The 18,599-nt window shown below is 44.7% G+C and overlaps 2 protein-coding genes across 7 annotated transcripts in view; one reads left to right on the top strand and one right to left on the bottom strand.

Annotated features, from left to right (window-relative positions):
• The window catches only part of gabrb3 (gamma-aminobutyric acid type A receptor subunit beta3), a 649,138-nt gene that overhangs the window by 87,327 nt on the left and 543,212 nt on the right, over positions 1-18,599 (top strand). The window lies entirely within an intron of this gene.
• Positions 1-18,599, bottom strand: part of gabra5 (gamma-aminobutyric acid type A receptor subunit alpha5) — a 103,787-nt gene that overhangs the window by 11,732 nt on the left and 73,456 nt on the right. For all 3 annotated transcript variants that reach the window (XM_078402103.1, XM_078402104.1, XM_078402105.1), the window contains exon 8: positions 9,228-9,380. In XM_078402103.1, the coding sequence (XP_078258229.1) occupies positions 9,228-9,380 (153 nt within the window). The remainder of the gene's footprint in view (positions 1-9,227; positions 9,381-18,599) is intronic.

Consider the following 18,599-nt stretch of genomic DNA (forward strand, 5'->3'; position numbering starts at 1 on the left):
CCTCGGACTATCTTTGATCAGTCTTTACTGGCTTTTCCTTGCGCTAAATGTTATTCCCTTATCAAGTATCTGTGCACCGTAAATGGCCCGATTGTGATCATGTATTGTCTTTCCGCTGACTGGTTAGCACGCAACAAAAGCTTTTCACTGTACCTTCGGCGTACGTGACAATAAACTAAACTGAAACTAAACTGAACTGAAACTGAAACTTAAATGTGGAAGGATCAGGCTTGTCCTGCAAAGGATACATGATCAATCTGACCCACCCAGTTTCCCATTATTCACTACTCTGTCGTGCAGAACCACATGGCACCATGTGATGTGAAGCTAAGTGCAAGCAAGACTGATCTAGTGGCGGAGAAGAAAACTTGAAGAGGATGACACGATAGGAACCAATTAAGATTACATTTCCTTTTCCAGTTTCGATATATCTTTAAGGATGTGGGTTTTGTTTGACTCTGGCATTAACTCAAATGACTATGCAGCTCTCCAAAGGATAGTCTGAATATTAATAAAGATCATAGTTCTGAATGATGAGTCTCCAGGCTTGCAGAGACTATTATTTAGCGCTCACTAGACTGTAATTGGCAGTAGCAGTAAAGTACACGGCTATAAGTTGATAATGACGATTTGGAGACATCAACATGTGGTATTAAGTGAGTCTTAAATGGATTTAAATCCAACTAAATTCCATTTCAGTTCTTAATAATAATAGTTCTGAATGAAACTGCAATGTTTAAGCAATATCACCTAGAACACCCTTCTGGGATTGGAGTCTAAATCATATTGAAGGAAAACTTGTTTTTGGTTTGAAGAAGGGTCTCGACCCGAAACGTCACCCATTCCTTCTCTCCAGAGATGCTGCCTGACCCGCTGAGTTACTCCAGCATTTTGTAATACCTTTGTTTTTAGTTTCGTTTAGTTTAGTTCAGAGATACAGCGCAGAAACAGAACCGCCGGCCCACCGTGTCCACCTCGACCAGCGATCCCCATGCACTAACACTAACCTACACACTAGGGACAATTTTTACAATTTTAACAAGCCAATTAACCTGCAGACTTGTAGATCTTTGGAGTGTGGGAGGAAACTGGATCTCCCGGAGAAAACCCCGCAGGTCACGGGGAGAACGTACAAACTCCGTACAGACATCACCTGTAGGCTGGATCGATCCTTGGTCTCTGGTGCTGTAAGGCAGCAACATTACCGCTGTGCCACCGTGTTTAATATATCAGAATTACAAGTAATGGGTTTACTATTGCATTTAACAAAATGAATAAATAAAATAGAATGGACTTTACTTTGCATCAAATCTCAAGTGATAATGACACATCAAGAGGATAATTCTTCCTGCTAACAACTTTATGATTTCCCTCCAGCTTTTGATGAATTCTTCTCAATTTCATCAAGCCTTTACCAGTCAACCCAAAAGCCCAGAATCATTTAACTTTTTTTTTGAGATCTGAATTGACTTCAGATTTAAATATGTGCTTGAAATATTCCATTCTTGTAGTTGACCCAAGACGGATCTAATGGTTTTTTAAAAAATCTCCCGGATATTTAATTTTTGTTTTTAATCATTCTGCTAATGCGGTTTTCAGTTAATTTGGCAAAAAAATGAAGTACTTCAACAAAATGACCAAATCAGATTTTTGTAGGGTTTCCCAAAAGACAAGGCTCTTCTTGAATGAGCTGGTAATTATTTTCAGGAGGGCAATGAAGCAATGAAATACTGTTTCATAGAGTCAAAGAGTGATACAGTGTGGAAACAGGCCCCTCGGCCCAATTTACCCACACCGGCCAACACGTCCCAGCTAAACTAGTCCCACCTGCCCACATTTGGCCCATATCCCTCCAAACCTGTCCTATCCACGTACCTGCCTAACTGTTTCTTAAAAGTTGGGATAATCCCTGCCTCAACTACCTCCTCTGGCAGCTTGTTCATACCCCCACCACCTTTTGTGTGAAAAAGCTACCCCTCAGATTCCTATTAAATCTTTTCCCCTTCACCTTAAACCTATGTCCTCCTGTCTTCGATTCACCTACTCCGGCTAAGAGACTCTGTGCACCTACCCAATCTAATCCTCTCATTTCTATAAGATCACCCCTCAACCTCCTATGCTCCAAGGAATAGAGTCCCAGCCTACTCAACCTCTCCCAAAAGCTCAGACCCTCTAGTCCTGGCAACATCCTCGTAAATCTTCTCTGTATCCTTTCCAGCTTGACATCTTTCCTATAACATGGTGCCCAGAATGTGCCCTGGTGCACATGGTGCCCTATGCATGGCTATCTGATGTGATTGGAAGTTCAGAAGAAGGGTCAATCTAATGCCTGTCCTCTGCCTTGACCCTCTTATGACTAAAAATCAATGTATTTAGTATCAGGGGTAAATCTGATGATCTTTATCTCCCATCTTTTCAGTCACAATGCACAGGGAGGCAAATAGCAAATGGCCACAGGCCATAAGACATAGAAGCAGAATTAGGCCATTCAGCCCATCGAGACTGCTCCACCATTCGATCATGGCTGATCAATTTTCTTTCTCAACCCCACTCTCCTGCCCTCTCCCCGTATCCTTTTAGCACCCTTAGTAATCAAGATCCTTCAATCTCTGCTTTAAAAAATACCCAATGACTTGGCTTCCACAGCTGTCTGTGGCAATGAATTCCATGGATCCACCACCCTCTGACTAAAGAAATTCCTCCTCATCTCCATTCCAAAGGTATTTCCTTTTATTCCGAGCCTATGGCTTCTGGTAGTAGACTCTCCCACTACCGGAAACATCCTCTCCACATCCACTCGATCGAGGCCTTTCATTATTCTATAGATTTCAATGAGATCCTCCTTCATTCAATGAAACTGCTGGCTGCCTTCTATCTAATTAAATGAGCCATGGACTATTAGAATGCTGCATTATTTAAAAATCTGCCACTTCAAAAATAATGAATGAAGAGTTAAAGTTCTGAAAAAGCTTTGGAATGTAATTAAAATTAAACTATTTCTATTTATTCATTTCATGTAAACATCTTCGGAATTAACACAAACCTTTTTAATAACCTCATTCTTCAATGCAAGTTATAATTAATGATAAAACAGCATCTTAATTGCTGTTTAAGCAAAGAACTGGTAACTTAAATCTTCTAATTAACCACATTTACTGCTGCACCTTGAAATAGTCGGGTGCGAAGCGTTAAATAAAAAGTTCAATTTTTTTTCTGTTTAGATTTCTTCCTTTATTATATGGGATTTTAGGCTGGTGCAACCCCTGTTCATTTTAGCTCTGTTTGTTGTTATGCAAGAATCTGTTGGTTAAATATGTCCATCTCCAAGGTGCTGCACGGTGGCACAGCGGTAGAGTTGCTGCCTTACAGCGCCAGAGACCCGGGTTCGATCCTGACTACGGGTGCTGTCTGTACGGAGTTTGTACGTTCTGCCCGTGACCTGTGTGGGTTTTCTCCGAGAGCTCCGGTTTCCTCCCACACTCTCAAGACGTACAGGTTTGTGGGTTAATTGGTTTGGTAAAATTGTAAAATTGTCCTTCGTGCGTGTAGTGTTAGTGCGCGGGGATCGCCGGTTGGCATGGACCCGGTGAGCCGAAGGGCCTGTTTCCGGGTTTTATCTCTAAACTAAGCTAAATAATTTCAGTCCGCAGAAGGGTCTCGACCCGAAACGTCACCCATTCCTTCTCTCCAGAGATGCTGCCTGTCCCGCTGAGTTACTCCAGCATTTTGCTATTGAGGGCGTGCAGCGTAGGTTTACTAGGTTAATTCCCGGAATGGCGGGACTGTCATATGTTGAAAGACTGGAGCGACTAGGCTTGTATACACTGGAATTTAGAAGGATGAGAGGAGATCTTATCGAAACGTATAAGATTATTAAGGGGTTGGGCACGTTAGAGGCAGGAAACATGTTCCCAATGTTGGGGGAGTCCAGAACAAGGGGCCACAGTTTAAGAATAAGGGGTAGGCCATTTAGAACTGAGATGAGGAAAAACTTTTTCAGTCAGAGAGTTGTGAATCTGTGGAATTCTCTGCCTCAGAAGGCAGTGGAGGCCAATTCTCTGAATGCATTCAAGAGAGAGCTAGATAGAGCTCTTAAGGATAGCGGAGTCAGGGGGCATGGGGAGAAGGCAGGAACGGGGTACTGATGGAGAATGATCAGCCATGATCACATTGAATGGCGGTGCTGGCTCTAAGGGCCGAATGGCCTCCTCCTGCACCTATTGTCTATTGTCTATTGTCTATTGTATCTACCTTAAATAATTTTGCTGCTTGCATTGAAGCCATCAGCTGCTCTCCCTGACACAATCAATGCACCTCTTTCACCATTTAATCCAGGGTATGAGGATATCAAAAAATCCTCCTTTCATCTAGAAGTAACCAATATATTTCTCCTTCCACAATGCTCCATATCCTTCCACTTAAACCTCTTCCCTTGATTAGATGCAGTTTTAATAACACCTTCCAACACTTCCCTGGATTTACTCAATTAGGATTTTAGATTGATGAGAGTTTAAACTGGTTCATTTGCCCATCAAGAGTAATCCCATTGCCAGCATTTGGTCCTTAGCTTTGGCGATTCAAGCACTCATCCAGATATTTTTTAAGTGCTGGGAAAGTATCTGGCTTCCTCGCCATCTCGCGCAAAGAAAAATGATTCTGATTGCCTACCCTGACTAAGTCTCTCAGAATTTTAAGTTCTCTCCTCTGTGTCCGAATTTCAAGAAAAAAACAATCCAAGTTTGTCCAGCCTCTCCTTATAGTAATGTCCTCTGATCCAGAAAACATCTTAGTACATCTCTTCTGCACTCTCTCCAAAGCTCCCCCCCCCCCCTCCCCCCATTCTTCCAGTTATGCGGCATCGGAATTGCATGCAATACTCCAAATGTTGCCTAACTAAAGCTTTATAAAGCTGCAACATGAGCTTTTAGATTGTACTTTAGACTTCAGAGATGCAGCCGAGTCTGCACCAACCAGCAATCAGTACAGTAGCACTATCCTACACACTAGCGACGATTTACAATTTTCAGAAGCCAATTAACCTGCAAACCTGTATGTCTTTGGAGTATGGAAGAAAATCGGAGCACCTGGAGAAAACCCGTGCAGTCACGGGGGAATGTACAAACTCCGTACAGACACCACCTGTAGTCAGGATTAAACCCAGGTCTCTGGTGCTGTAAGATAGCAACTCTACCGTTGCGCCACCTCCTGACTCTTATAGTCAATGCTTTGACCGATGATGGCAGGCATATGAGGCTCGTTCTTTACCGCTTTATCTCCCAGCTGGAAGAGCAAGTCCAGGATAAAAAGGGGCTCTTGGTTAGTACACCAGCATTGTGTGCATATCCTTTGGAATGCAATGTTGCCACAAGAGATTTCAGAGGAGAATTCAAATCTGATGGAGTTGAAAGAAGAGAAAGTCATGTTTCATTGCACCAGCTGAATCAATATGAGAACATAATCCATTGCAATGAAAGGTGATGGCAAACCAAAGAATGTCAATAAGTGCAGAAAGATCAGTCAGAACCACCAAAGTTCACTAGTGGTAAATCATAACCAGACACAGAAGAGGCAGTGGAGGCCAATTCTCTGAATACATTCAAGAGAGAGCTAGATAGAGCTCTTAAGGATAGTGGAGTCAGGGGCTATGGGGAGAAGGCAGGAACGGGGTACTGATTGAGAATGATCAGTCATGATCACATTGAATGGCGGTGCAGGCTCGAAGGGCCGAATGGCCTACTGCTGCACCTATTGTCCATTGTCTATTGTCTAAAAAGCTGTATCTGGAACGTTCAACATGATTGACAGAAGACAAAATGGAGGAAGATGGAAGTGTTTAACTAATCAAGTTAATCACAGTGGGTTTCTCAAATAAGGTGAGTTTTCAGATGCATTCTTAATTATATGTCCCATTGTAAGCAGAAGCCATGTATTTTCTCTGTAGCATAGTAGGAGAAATTGAACTGTGAACCATGTTAGACCATTAGACCCTTTTTAGTGAGCAATTCAGAAGCGCCATTGATAGATGCTGTTATTCCTTTCACGTTATTTGCTTGTAAAAATAAAAAATATAAATTGTTACAGTCAAGACGTGCGTTATTGACGGCCCGTGTAAGATTCCCGATATCCCACTAGCAGTCTCCCTCCATTCACAAGGAATTATTACAGATCTAGTTTAAAATTACTCTTCCATGAACTGTCTCCTACTTGAATATTCTCGGCTCTTGTCGCAGTTTAGCAGTAAATAGCCGTTCGTGAAATCAATCCTGCTTGATGGATCAGCATTTAGCCGCAGAAGCACCGTAATAGGAAAGCTACATGCTATTAACATGGGCAAGTTATTCACATGCAGGAGACGTTTCGGTGCCCGGGGCGGCTCGGCCGCGGGGCCTTCCATCCTCTTGCGGGGGCTGTGCGTGTCGGTTGCCTCGGTAGGGGTCGAGCTGCCTGTCCGTGGGTGCGGGGGGAAGAGAGGGGAAGTTTTGTTGCCTCCATCACAGTGAGGGGGTGTTTGGAGTCACTGTGATGGATGTTTGTGTTGGGGTCGGGTGTCCTGTGTTTTTTTTCTTTTTGCAGTGTTTTGTGACTGCTGAAATTTCGTTCGGTGTTGTGCCGAATGACAATAAAGTGTTGTTATGTTATGTTATGTTATGTTATGCCTGGCTGGATTGGTGCTCAGCAAATCTTAATGTTCTGGCCAGGCAAAAGGAAAAATCTGTGATTCAAAAGAAGCGAACACCTCCGATAAGTGAACATCCTTCATGTGTAAGCCTTTGTGCTGATGTTTACATGTTCTACTATGAATACTGTGTCGAGCTCACAGCTCCTTGGTAGATTCACTCAGATGGAGATGAGCTATTCAAATCCAATTTTTCAAGGTCAACCTCATTATTGTGACTTCAGGTGCGGATTTGAACCGGTTTAGAAGCGAATAAGGCAGGAATTTAAAAAAAGTTAGAACATGTGGCACAGCGGTAGAGCCTTACAGCGCCAGGAAACCGGGTTCGATCCTGACTACGGGTGCTGTCAGTATGGAGTTTTTTAATGTTCTCCGCATGACCTGCGTGGGTTTAATCCGGGGTCTCTGATTCACTCCCACACTCTAAAGACGTACAGCTTTGTAGGCTAATTGGCTTGGTATCATTGTGAATTGTCCCTAGTGTGTGTAGATTAGTGTTAATTTGCAGGGATCACGGGTCGGCGCGGACTCGGTGGGCCGAAGGGCCTGTTTTCGCACTGTACCTCGAAACTAAACTAAATGTGACATTTGAAGTAGTAAAACAGCACTTTCTCCTGAAACTCTTTAGAAAGGCTCAAAAGTCACACAACGCCACCATTAATAAACAATAGACAATAGGTGCAGGAGTAGGCCATTCGGCCATTTGAGTCAGCACCGCTATTCACTGTGATCATGGCTGATCATCCACAATCAGTACCCCGTCCCTGCCTTCTCCCCATATCCCTTGACTCCACTATCTTTAAGAAGTCCAACTAACTCTCTCTTGAAAGCATCCAGAGAGTCAGTCTCCACTGCCTTCTGAGGCAGAGAATTCCACATTCACAACTCTCTGGATGAAAACGTTTTTCCTCATCTCCATTCTAAATGGCCTACCCCTTATTCTTAAACTGTGGCCCCTGGTTCTGCACTCCCCCAACATCGGGAACATGTTTCCTGCCTCTAGCGTGTCCAATCCCTTAATAATCTTATATGTTTCAATAAGGTTCCCTCTCATCCTTCTAAATTCCAGTGTGTACAAGCCCAGTCGCTCTATTCTTTCAACATATGACAGTCCAACCACCCCAGGAATTAGTCTCGTGAACCTACGCTGCACTCCCTCAATTGCAAGAATGTCCTTCCTCAAATTTGGAGACCAAAACTGCACACAATACTCCAGGTGTGGTCTCACCAGGGCCCCGTACAACTGCAGAAGCACCTTGAAACCTTGATCTGCCAGAGAAGTACCAAGGAAAAAATGGAAAAGAAAGCCAAATCTAACAGAACTGAAACAGTCCAGCAGCTAATTTTGTTTAATGGCTGCTATTCTGTGTGGTGCTGCTTTATATACTGTAACCAGATCGGTGCATTATCCACTGCAAGAGGAACAGTGTTCTGTGCCTTTCCCTACAAGTACATTATTGTCTGTCTGCAAAGAAGTGGCGTTGAGTCAAGCTACTCCAATTCCACCGTGCCACACCTATGCTAAGTGATATCTTGAGTGGAGAAAAGTCTCTCAGTCAGAAGAAGGGTCTCAACCCGAAACATCACTCATTCCTTCTCTCCAGATATGCTGCCTGACCCGCTGAGTTACTCCAGCATTTTGTGTCCATCTACGGAAACAGGACAATTAGCCCAGCTCATCTATGCCGACAAGGATGCCCATGCATGCTAATTCCATTCACCCATGTCTGACTCATTTCCCTCAAAACGTATCCGATCCAAATTTCCTTAAAACGTTGTTACTTTACTTGCCTCGACCATATCCGTTGCAATTATTGTCTCTTTGAGAGCAATATAGGCCCTGACATTAACCTGTAATGTGATTTTATACATTCTGTCTGCAAAGCTAGTGCAGGTACACCATCGATTTTCCGGCACCTCCTTTAATCCGGACAAAATTATGAGAGCATTTTGTGTGTTGCAAGCTCTTTCGGGACATGTGCCTCCGTGTTGACAGAGCTAATTGTTCACATCTTTGTTAATTGTTAATTCTTTATTTTTAAGTTTCTGGCAGTCCATGGTAGTTTGGAAATAGAGGAGGGGCGTAATTAGTGGGTCAGAGGTGTAGAGTTGAATTATTATTACGTGACCTCTGTTGGTCGGGCAAAACGATTTTCCGAGAGTGCCGGAAAATCGATGGGTGTACCTGTAATTGCTTTGCCTAAACTGGCAATGCCCCTTTATTGTGGGGCGAGGAGGGAGAGATGGATCAGCCATGATTGAATGGCGGAGTAGACTTGATGGGCCGATTGGCCTAATTCCGCTCCTATCACTTACGAACTTATGAACTTATTGGTTCAATACTTGCTCCACTCCATCCCCAACTACGTATAGCATGAGCAGTCAAAGAGATAAGACAGACACTGCAAAGTTAGTTTCCCTGAAAATCTGGAAAAAAAAGAAACCTTGTACTCCACAAAAATAAAGTGTAGATGGTTACAAAATACCGCATGAAACATATTTCACGTTAATGGTTTTAACCCGGGTGTATCCAAAATGTACTTAAACTTACCAAACACTGTTCTCGCAGGGACAGATTCTCTGTTCAACCAAAAAGACATCTGAGATAAGATGACAGTCATGATGCAGGGGAGATAGGTTTGGATGACAAAATACCCTATTTTTCTCTTCAAATGGAAATGTGCTGTCATCACGACATAATCGCCTGTAAAAGAAGAAAAAGGGCAGGGAAGAAATCAGCAGTGAAGAGGGAACATTAAAAACGGTTTTATAATTTGTTAAAACACGTTGAGCAGAAAGTGACAACTTTCATTATCTGCATCATGTACAAAAATAATGGTTTAGTTCCTGACACCAATGTGACTATCAAAGTTGGTTTAATCAGCAACAGTAACACAAATCTTACCAGACTAGCTTACAAAGTACCTCATATGTCAAGGTGTCATAGGTTATGGGGAGAAGGCAGGAGAATGGAGTTGGGAGGGAGAGATAGACCACGCCATGATTGAATGGAGTGGGCGGCACAGTGGCGCAGCGGTAGAGTTGCTGCCTTACAGCGAATGCAGCGCCGGAGACTCAGGTTCGATCCTGACTATGGGCGCTGTCTGAACGGAGTTTGTATGTTCTCCCCGTGACCTGCGTGGGTTTTCTCCGAGATCTTCGGTTTCCTCCCACGCTCCAAAGACGTACAGGTATGTAGGTTAATTGGCTGGGTAAATGTAAAAATTGTCCCTAGTGGGTGTAGGATAGTGTTAGTGTGCAGGGATCGCTGGGCGGCACGGACCCGGTGGGCCGAAGGGCCTGTTTCTGCGCTGTATCTCTAAATGTAGACTTGAAGGGCCAAACGGCCTAATTCTGCTCCAAACACTTATGTGCATCTCATATTTTGTTTGGGCAGCTTACAACCCAGTGGTATGAATCTCTCATTTCAAGAAACCCTTGCATTCCCTCTCTCTTCGTCCACCCTCCACCCTCGTCATCCTGCTAGTTTCATTGTTCGTATCCCTTCGTTGTCACCTTTTCCGCATTGTGGGCTCCACCATTCCATGGTCATCGGTGCCGGCTCTGATTTGTTCTGTACCTTTTCATACCTCTGGTTTCCCTCTCCCTTCACTCTCGGTCTGCGGAATGCTCCCGACCTGAAACGTCACCTATTCCTCTTCTCCAGAGATGTTGCCAGACTTGCTGAGTTACTCCAGCAATTTGTGTCTGTCTTATTACAGAGTAAAGCTACTGAATGAACTGCGGAATGATGCCACTTCAGAGGATTCCCATTGCTCCAGGAGGAATAGTTCAAACAGTGATGAAACTATAAATGACCCGTTTGCTTTGCACCATCCTTTAGTTTCACTTAGAATATCTGAAGCTGGAAGATAACATGATGCAGACGGAAGTGCATAAGCACTGCAGTTTACTGTACATAGCACTTGTTCCTGTAGGTGAAAGCAATGCAGTTTTAAGTCTTTTGCTTGTTCTCTTTATGTACAACACGGCAATTTATTTACAATACAATTGATGGTACAGGGCCTCCACTCGCTGGAGTTTAGAAGGATGAGGGGGGGGGGGGCCTCATTGATACTTACCGAACAGTGAAAGGCTTGGATAGAGTGGATGTGGAGAGGATGTTTCCACTGGTGGGAGAGTCTAGGACCAGAGGTCATAGCCTCAGAATTAAAGGACATTCCTTTAGGAAGGAGATGAGGAGGAATTTCTTCAGTCAGAGGGTGGTGAATCTGTGGAATTTGTTGCCTCAGAAGGCTGTGGAGACCAAGTCAATGGATATTTTTAAGGTAGAGATCAATAGATTTTTGATTAGTATGGGTGTTAGGGGTTATGGGAAAAAGGTAGGAAAATGGGGTTGAAAGGGAAAGATGGATCAGCCAGGATTGAATGGTGGAGTAGACTTGATGGGCCAAATGGCCTAATTCTGCACCAATCACTTACGGCCTTATGACCTTATGACTATCCTTCCGCCTCAGGAGACTTCTCCTATTTCAAGTAATACCCCTCTAAACCCCTTCTCTTTACTGTGCCCCCCGTGTCTCCCCTCTCTCCTCTCCCCTTCCGCCTTTATCCCTCCTTCTGGCCCTACATTTCACTCCTCTTCTTTCTTTTGTCTGACACACTTGTGTCTCCTTTTCATCTTTAGCCTTTGCCACTTACTCCCCCTCATCTGCCAAAATGCGTTCCGCAGAGACCGTTCCCTCCATAACTCCCTGGTCCACTCATCCCTTCCTACCCAAACCACGCCATCCCCGGGCACCTGTTCCTCAATGCCCATCTTTAAAAGGTCCCCAATAAAAGTTGCAACACATTTACCACCCAGCTTCTCCTTCCATTCGCAAGTGTTTACAGATAAAGTACAGCAGACAACTAGAGTGTTGGAAAGGCCCCACACGAGTGTGGAGAGAAAATAATGAATTTTTGAAAACCGAGAAGCATGACAAGCTTTAAGACGCCGAGAAAGGGGGATAAGGAAGGAGAGGATAACAAGGGAAGATCTGTTATTATGATTGGGAGGGAATTAAATGATCAAAGAGACATTGAACTCGGTGACAGAGGGCGATAAAGGCATCTGTGTAACAAAAACAGTTGGGTCTGCTGGAAGTGACAATAGAACAAGAGGAATGAATAAACGTGCTAAAATATCAGCATGAGAGCGTTACAGAGATAAAAGCACTACAAAGCATGGAAGCGTGAAACACAAAGGCTGGAATGACTCAATTGCTACAGTGTTGTAAATAAGCCCCTTCAGCAAAACACTGTTGAATTATTAATGACGAAAAAATCAAAAAAATGCTCCGTGTTGGAAATCAGGGGGAAAAAAACACAAAATGCTGGAAATAATTAGCAGGCCAGGCGATATCTGCAGGTGCAAAAGCTGTGTTAATGGTTCAGTTAAATGATAAAGTCCAAAGACATTTGGACAGGTACACGAACAGGATAGGTTCGGAGGGATATGGGCCAAACGCGCCAGGTAGGGCTAGTTTGGATGAGGCATCTTGGTTAGTGGGGGCAAGTTGGGCCGAGGGGTCTGTTTCCGTGCTGTATGACTCTGACGATTATCAATAATGTGCGGAGTGACCTTCACCCCACGCTGATCACTTTCGACACTTCCGTGGGTGTCATTTACACAACAACCGCCGCTAAAACGTGCACAAATTGGGGAGAAAAGAATACATCACATGAAAATAACATTGTTTAAATCTTCTGGCCAGTAAATAAGAGAGGCACTAGAATCAGCATTTTGTGTCTGACCTATCCATGTACCTTTCTAACTGTTTCTTAAATGCTGGGATAGTCCCAGCCACAACTACCTCCTCTGGCAGCTTGTTCCATACGCCCACCACCCTTTTTGTGTGAAAAAGTTACTCCTTAGATTCCTATTAAATCTTTCTCCTTCACCTTAAACCTATGTCCTCTGGTCCTCGATTCACCTCCTCTGGGTTAAGTTCCTCCAACACCTTGTGTCCCATGTACCCAACCCGACTTGAAACAAAATCATCTTCTTTAACATTAGGGGCAGCACGGTAGAGTTGCTGTCTTACAGCATGTACAGCGCCAGGGACTCTGGTTCGATCCTGACTATGGGTGCTTATCTGTACAGAGTTAGTGCGTTCTCCCTGTGACCTGCATGGGTTTTCTCCGAGACCTCTGTTTCCTCCCATACTCCAAAGACGTAAAACAGGTTTGTAGGTTAATTGGCTTGGTATAAATGTAAATGGTCCCTAGTGTTTGCACGATAGTGTTAATGAGCGGGGACCGTTGGTCGGAGCAGACTCTGTGGGCCGAAGGGCCTGTTTCCGTGCTATATCTCTAAACTAGTTTCTGTTTAGTTTACGTAGAAAAATAACTGCAGATGCTGGTACAAATCGAAGGTATTTATTCACAAAATGCTGCAGTAACTCAGCAGGTCAGGCAGCATCTCAGGGGAGAAGGAATGGGTGACGTTTCGGGTCGAGACCCGTCTTCAGACTCAGTTTAGTTTATTGTCACCTGTACCGAGGTACAGTGAAAAGCCTTTGTTGCGTGCTAACCAGTCAGCAGAAAGCCATTACATGATTGCAATCAAATCCATTTCCAGTGTATATATACATGATAAGGGAATAACGCTTAGTGCAAGGTCAAGCCAGCAAAGTCCGATCAAGGATAGCCCAAGTAGTGTAAGAAAATAACTGCAGATGCTGGTACAAATCAAAGGTATTTATTCACAAAATGCTGGAGTAACTCAGCAGGTCAGGCAGCATCTCAGGAGAGAAGGAATGTGCGACGTTTCGGGTTGAGACCCTTCTTCAGACTGATGACAGGGGGGCAGGACCAAGGAAGGATATAGGTGGAGACAGGAAGACAGTGGGAGATCTGGGAAGGGGGATTGTCCTTGTTACGAATGGCGAGAGGGGGAGCAAGAGCGGAGCTGCGGGATGTAGAAGAGACCCTAGTGAGAGCCTCATCTATAATGGAAGAGGGGAAGCCCCGTTTCCTGAAGAATGATGACATCTCTGACGCCCTAGTGTGAAACACCTCATCCTGGGCGCGGATGCGGTGTAGATGGAGGAATTGGGAGTAGGGGATAGACTTTTTGCAGGAGACCGGGTGGGAAGAAGTGTAGTCCAGATAGCTGTGCGAGTCAGTGGGTTTATAGTCCAAGGGTCATAGAAACATAGAAACATAGAAAATAGGTGCAGGAGTAGGCCATTCGGCCCTTCGAGCCTGCACCGCCATTCAATATGATCATGGCTGATCATCCAACTCAGTATCCTGTACCTGCTTTCTCTCCATACCCCCTGATCCCTTTAGCCACAAGGGCCACATCTAACTCCCTCTTAAATATAGCCAATGAACTGGCCTCAACTACCTTCAGTGGCAGAGAATTCCACAGATTCACCACACTCTGTGTGAAAAAAAAAACGTTCTCATCTCGGTCCTAAAAGACCCCCCTTATCCTTAAACTGTGACCCCTTGTTCTGGTGTCATCAAAGGGATGGGTAGTAGTTCAGCTCTGTTCTCTGATTGTGGTAGGGTGATTTGGTTGCCTGATAACAGCTGGGAAGAAACTGTCCCCGAATCTGTTGGTGTGGGTCTATACCTTTTGAGTGATGGGAGAGCCGAGAAGAGGGAGCGGCCAGAGTGCCACTTGTCCTTGATTATGCTGCTAACAGCATAGCTAAACTCTAACAATAAACACTTAAGTGTCTTCCTTTTTTTTTTAAACGATGACGGGTTTCTTTCTTGCAAAAATAAATATGTGCTTAGCCTTGGTTCCAGAGCGTCCGCCGAGCTCACGTTCAATAAAGAGCCGATGAAGCAGGCAAAAGGCCATTGAGGAGGGCTGATGCTCTCTGGTCCCTTGGAAATCCGAGTTCTCGTCCCCATTAATCCCCTCCCGCAATCTGTGACCGAGCACTGTCTGATAAATCTCTGTGCAGATGCGCCTCTCAACATCAGAAAGGGAAGAGCTTTTGTTTCCATCAGCAACGCGTATATTTTTGTTTAGTGTATATATATATATGATCATATATATATATATATATATACATATTATAGAATCAGCAGATCGAAAAGAACCACAAATACAGATATCAAAAACAAGTTTAAAACCGAGAGTTTGAATTCACCATAGAATTAATTGGACATTGGGACAATTCAGAAGAGGCCACAAGTCCAGGATGTGCCAGAGACGACAGATGACTTGGCCATGCACGGTCCGGACGGCGTGCCCACATTCTTTGTGAGGTCGTTGACTCCTACGACAAGGAAACCGGACCGCGAAGAATGAGTTTAGGGATTCTCGGTGTCACCGTTTGTATCTCGTTGTTGAAGGTCAATGGAGATTTCCCGTTCGCGGCGGACAACAACGCGGCCATGGTTGTCAGTTGGTAAGTCCCTTGGCTGGTTCTGACTGCACGGAGGGGTCTCCTCGGCTCACGTTTGGCAACACGCTGGAACCGTGTGAGCATTCTTGCCCTGAATACTGCTGGGAATATTGGTGAACGGTGGCGCAGCGGTAGAGTTGCTCTGCCTTGCACCCAGCGCCAGAGACCCAGGTTCGATCCTGACCTTAAGGATAGAGGAGTTGGGGGGTATGGGGAGAATGGTACTGATTGAAAATGATCAGCCATGATCACATCGAATGGCGCTGCTGGCTCGAAGGGCCGAATAGCCTCCTCCTACTGCACCTATTGTCCATTGTCTATTGTCTATTGAATGCTTCCATTAGCCGTAAGAGCTAAATCTAATTCTTTCTTGAAAACAGTTATCAAATGCAGGCCACTTTATTCTTGAAACTAAGTTGAGTCCTGGACCAAATGATGTAGCAACTTTCTTGCACTCTTAAGCTGTGGAATCTCCATGCCTTTCACATTCACAGAGTTTATATAGGGCTGGTTACACTGCCCCATTCAAGAGAGAGAGCTAGATAGAGCTCTTAAGGATAGCGGATGCAGGGGCTATGGGGAGAAGGCAGGAACGGGGTACTGATTGAGAATGATCAGCCATGATCACATTGAATTGCGGTGCTGGCTCGAAGGGCCGAATGGCCTCCTCCTGCACCTATTGTCTATTGTCCATTGTCCATTGTCTATTGTCTATTGTCTATTGTCCATTGTCCATTGTCCATTGTCCATTGTCCATTGTCCATTGTATATTGTCTATTGTCTATTGACCACAGGTGTTTGTTTGTCTGTACGTTCTCTCCATGACCGGCGTTGGCGACCTGCTCCGGTTTCCACCCACACTCCAAAGGCTTTACAGGTCCGCAGGTAAATTGGCTTGGTATAATTGTAAATTGTCCCGAGTGTGTGTGTAGGATAGTGTTAGTGTGGTGTGGTGTGCGGGGATCACTGGTCGGCGCGGACTCGATGGGCCAAAGGGCCTGTTTCCGCGCTGTATCTTTACACTAAACGAAGCAAGGGGCCTTTACCTTGCGGGTTCTTAAGAAAGCAAGGGGTAGTAGAACTGTAGAATGTGCAAGGGAAAGTCAGAAGGCAGGAGGCGAGAGGTCTCAGAAACAGCTCACTCTGCACAAACCTTGTATCAACGAAAATCACACCCCGAAAACCTTCATAAAACAGTTTCAATGGAACAACGTGAACGCCTATCCGTGGAAATAAACCCCGGGAAGATACATAGAAACATAGAAAAATAGGTGCAGGAGTAGGCCATTCGGCCCTTCGAGCCAGCACAGCCTTTCAATTCAGTCTGAAGAAGGGTCTCGACCCGAAACGTCATCCATTCCTTCTCTCTTGAAATGCTGCCTGACCTGCTGAGTTACTCCAGCATTTTGTGAATAAATAACGCCATTCAATATGATCATGGCCGATCATCCAAAATCAATAGCCCGTTCCTGCTTTCCCCCCATATCCCTTGATTCCCTTAGCCCTAAGAAACATAGAAATATAGGTGCTGGAGGAGGCCATTTGGCCCTTCGAGCCAGCACCGCCGTTCATTGTGACCGTGGCTGATCATCTACAATCAGTAACCCGTGCCTGCTTTCTCCCCATATCCCTTGATTCCACTAGCCCCTAGAGCTCTATCTAACTCTCTCTTAAATCCATCCAGTGATTTGGCCTCCACTGCCTTCTGTGGCAGAGAATTTCACAAATTCACAACTCTGAGTGAAAAAGTTTCTTCTCACCTCAGTTTTAAATGGCCTCCCCTTTATTCTTAGACTGTGTCCCCTGGTTCTGGACTCGCCCAACATTGGGAACATTTTTCCTGCATCTAGCTTGTCTAGTCGAGAGCTGAAATCTAACTCTCTCTTGAAAACATCCAGTGAATATACAAGCAAGTTTCAATGACAGGCTTGTAATGTCTGTCCCACGTTTTATGTAAAAAATAATATATATTCTTTTCCTTTCACTATTGCCAAGGATTGCAAATAATTTAAATCAATCAAAACGACAGCCCAGTTGTGTTGGGTTGTGCGTGCGTTTTTAGCTGGCATTATTTTTCTAAAGGTAAAAGATTAACAGGATTTACCGAATGTAAGTACATTATTGTCTAATCTGCTTTGAGTGCAAGGGAAGAGCGCGATTCTCGTTTCGCCTATACATTCAGAAGATCACGGCAGAGTTTCGAGAATGGTTAATGAACCGTCCACATTTGCTCATGATGGACACAAGTCCTCGATCAGAATTTTTAAGCCACCGATTGGCCTTTTTTAAAACAAAAACATGTCTCAGTGCAGAAATGTCCTTATCATTCGGGAATCCGGTTGATCGTTCCTGTGTAGGAAGGAACTGCAGATGCTGGGAGATAACATAGAAACATAGAAAATAGGTGCAGGAGTAGGCCATTCGGCCCTTCGAGCCTGTGCCGCCATTCAATATGATCGTGGCTGATCATCCAGCTCAGTAACCCGTACCTGCCTTCTCTCCATACCCCCTGATCCCTTTAGCCACAAGGGCCACATCTAACTCCCTCTTAAATATAGCCAATGAACTGGCCTCAACTACAATAAGCACAGAATGCTGGGGTAACTCAGCGGGACTGGCAGCACCTCTGAAGAAAAGGAGGGGATGACGTTTCAGGTCGAGACCCTTCTACAGGCTGGGAGTCAGGGGAGAGGGAGACACAGATATATGGAAGGGTAATGTTCCCAATGTTGGGGGAGTCCAGAACAATGGGCCACAGTTTAAGAATAAGGGGGTAGGCCATTTAGAACTGAGATGAGGAAAACCCTTTTCAGTCAGAGAGTTGTGAATCTGTGGAATTCTCTGCCTCAGAAGGCAGTGGAGGCCAATTCTCTGAATGCATTCAAGAGAGAGCTGGATAGAGCTCTTAAGGATAGCGGAGTCAGGGGGTATGGGGAGAAGGCAGGAACGGGGTACTGATTGAGAATGATCAGCCATGATCACCTTGAATGGCGGTGCTGGCTCGAAGGGCCGAATAGCCTCCTCCTGCACCTATTGTCTATTGTAAGACGTGATCAAAGAGGACGGGGCTCGAGGGAAATGTTGGATGGATCATTGCTAGCTATGGGGAGGGTGACAACGAGGCATACAAAGATAAAATGTAATCAGGAGGACAGGCAGACTGGTCGGAGAACTAGGGTGGGGGGAGGGATGGGGAGACTGAGGAAGGGTCTCGACCCGAAACGTCACCCATTCCTTCTATCCAGAGGTGCTGCCTGTCTTGCTGAGTTACTCCAGCATTTTGTGTCTCTCTTAGAGAGAGAGAGAGAGAGAGAGAGAGAGAGAGAGAGAGAGAGAGAAAGCAGGTGTTGTTACTGTGTGCGTACATCGACGTTAGAATTGTGGGATTCCTTCTAATGCTCACTGCATTGATCTTGAACAGGTTAAATCTGGTGGGATTTACTGTATTAATCCGCTGCTCCGTTCTCCTGCTTGAATGTTACAAGAAAGCTGGAGCTTTTTTTTCTCATCCATTAATAACGTGCCACAACTTTTAAAAAAAACAAAAAAAC

The sequence above is a fragment of the Rhinoraja longicauda genome, chromosome 7 (assembly GCF_053455715.1).
Source record: "Rhinoraja longicauda isolate Sanriku21f chromosome 7, sRhiLon1.1, whole genome shotgun sequence".
NCBI classification, from domain to species: Eukaryota; Metazoa; Chordata; class Chondrichthyes; order Rajiformes; family Arhynchobatidae; genus Rhinoraja; species Rhinoraja longicauda.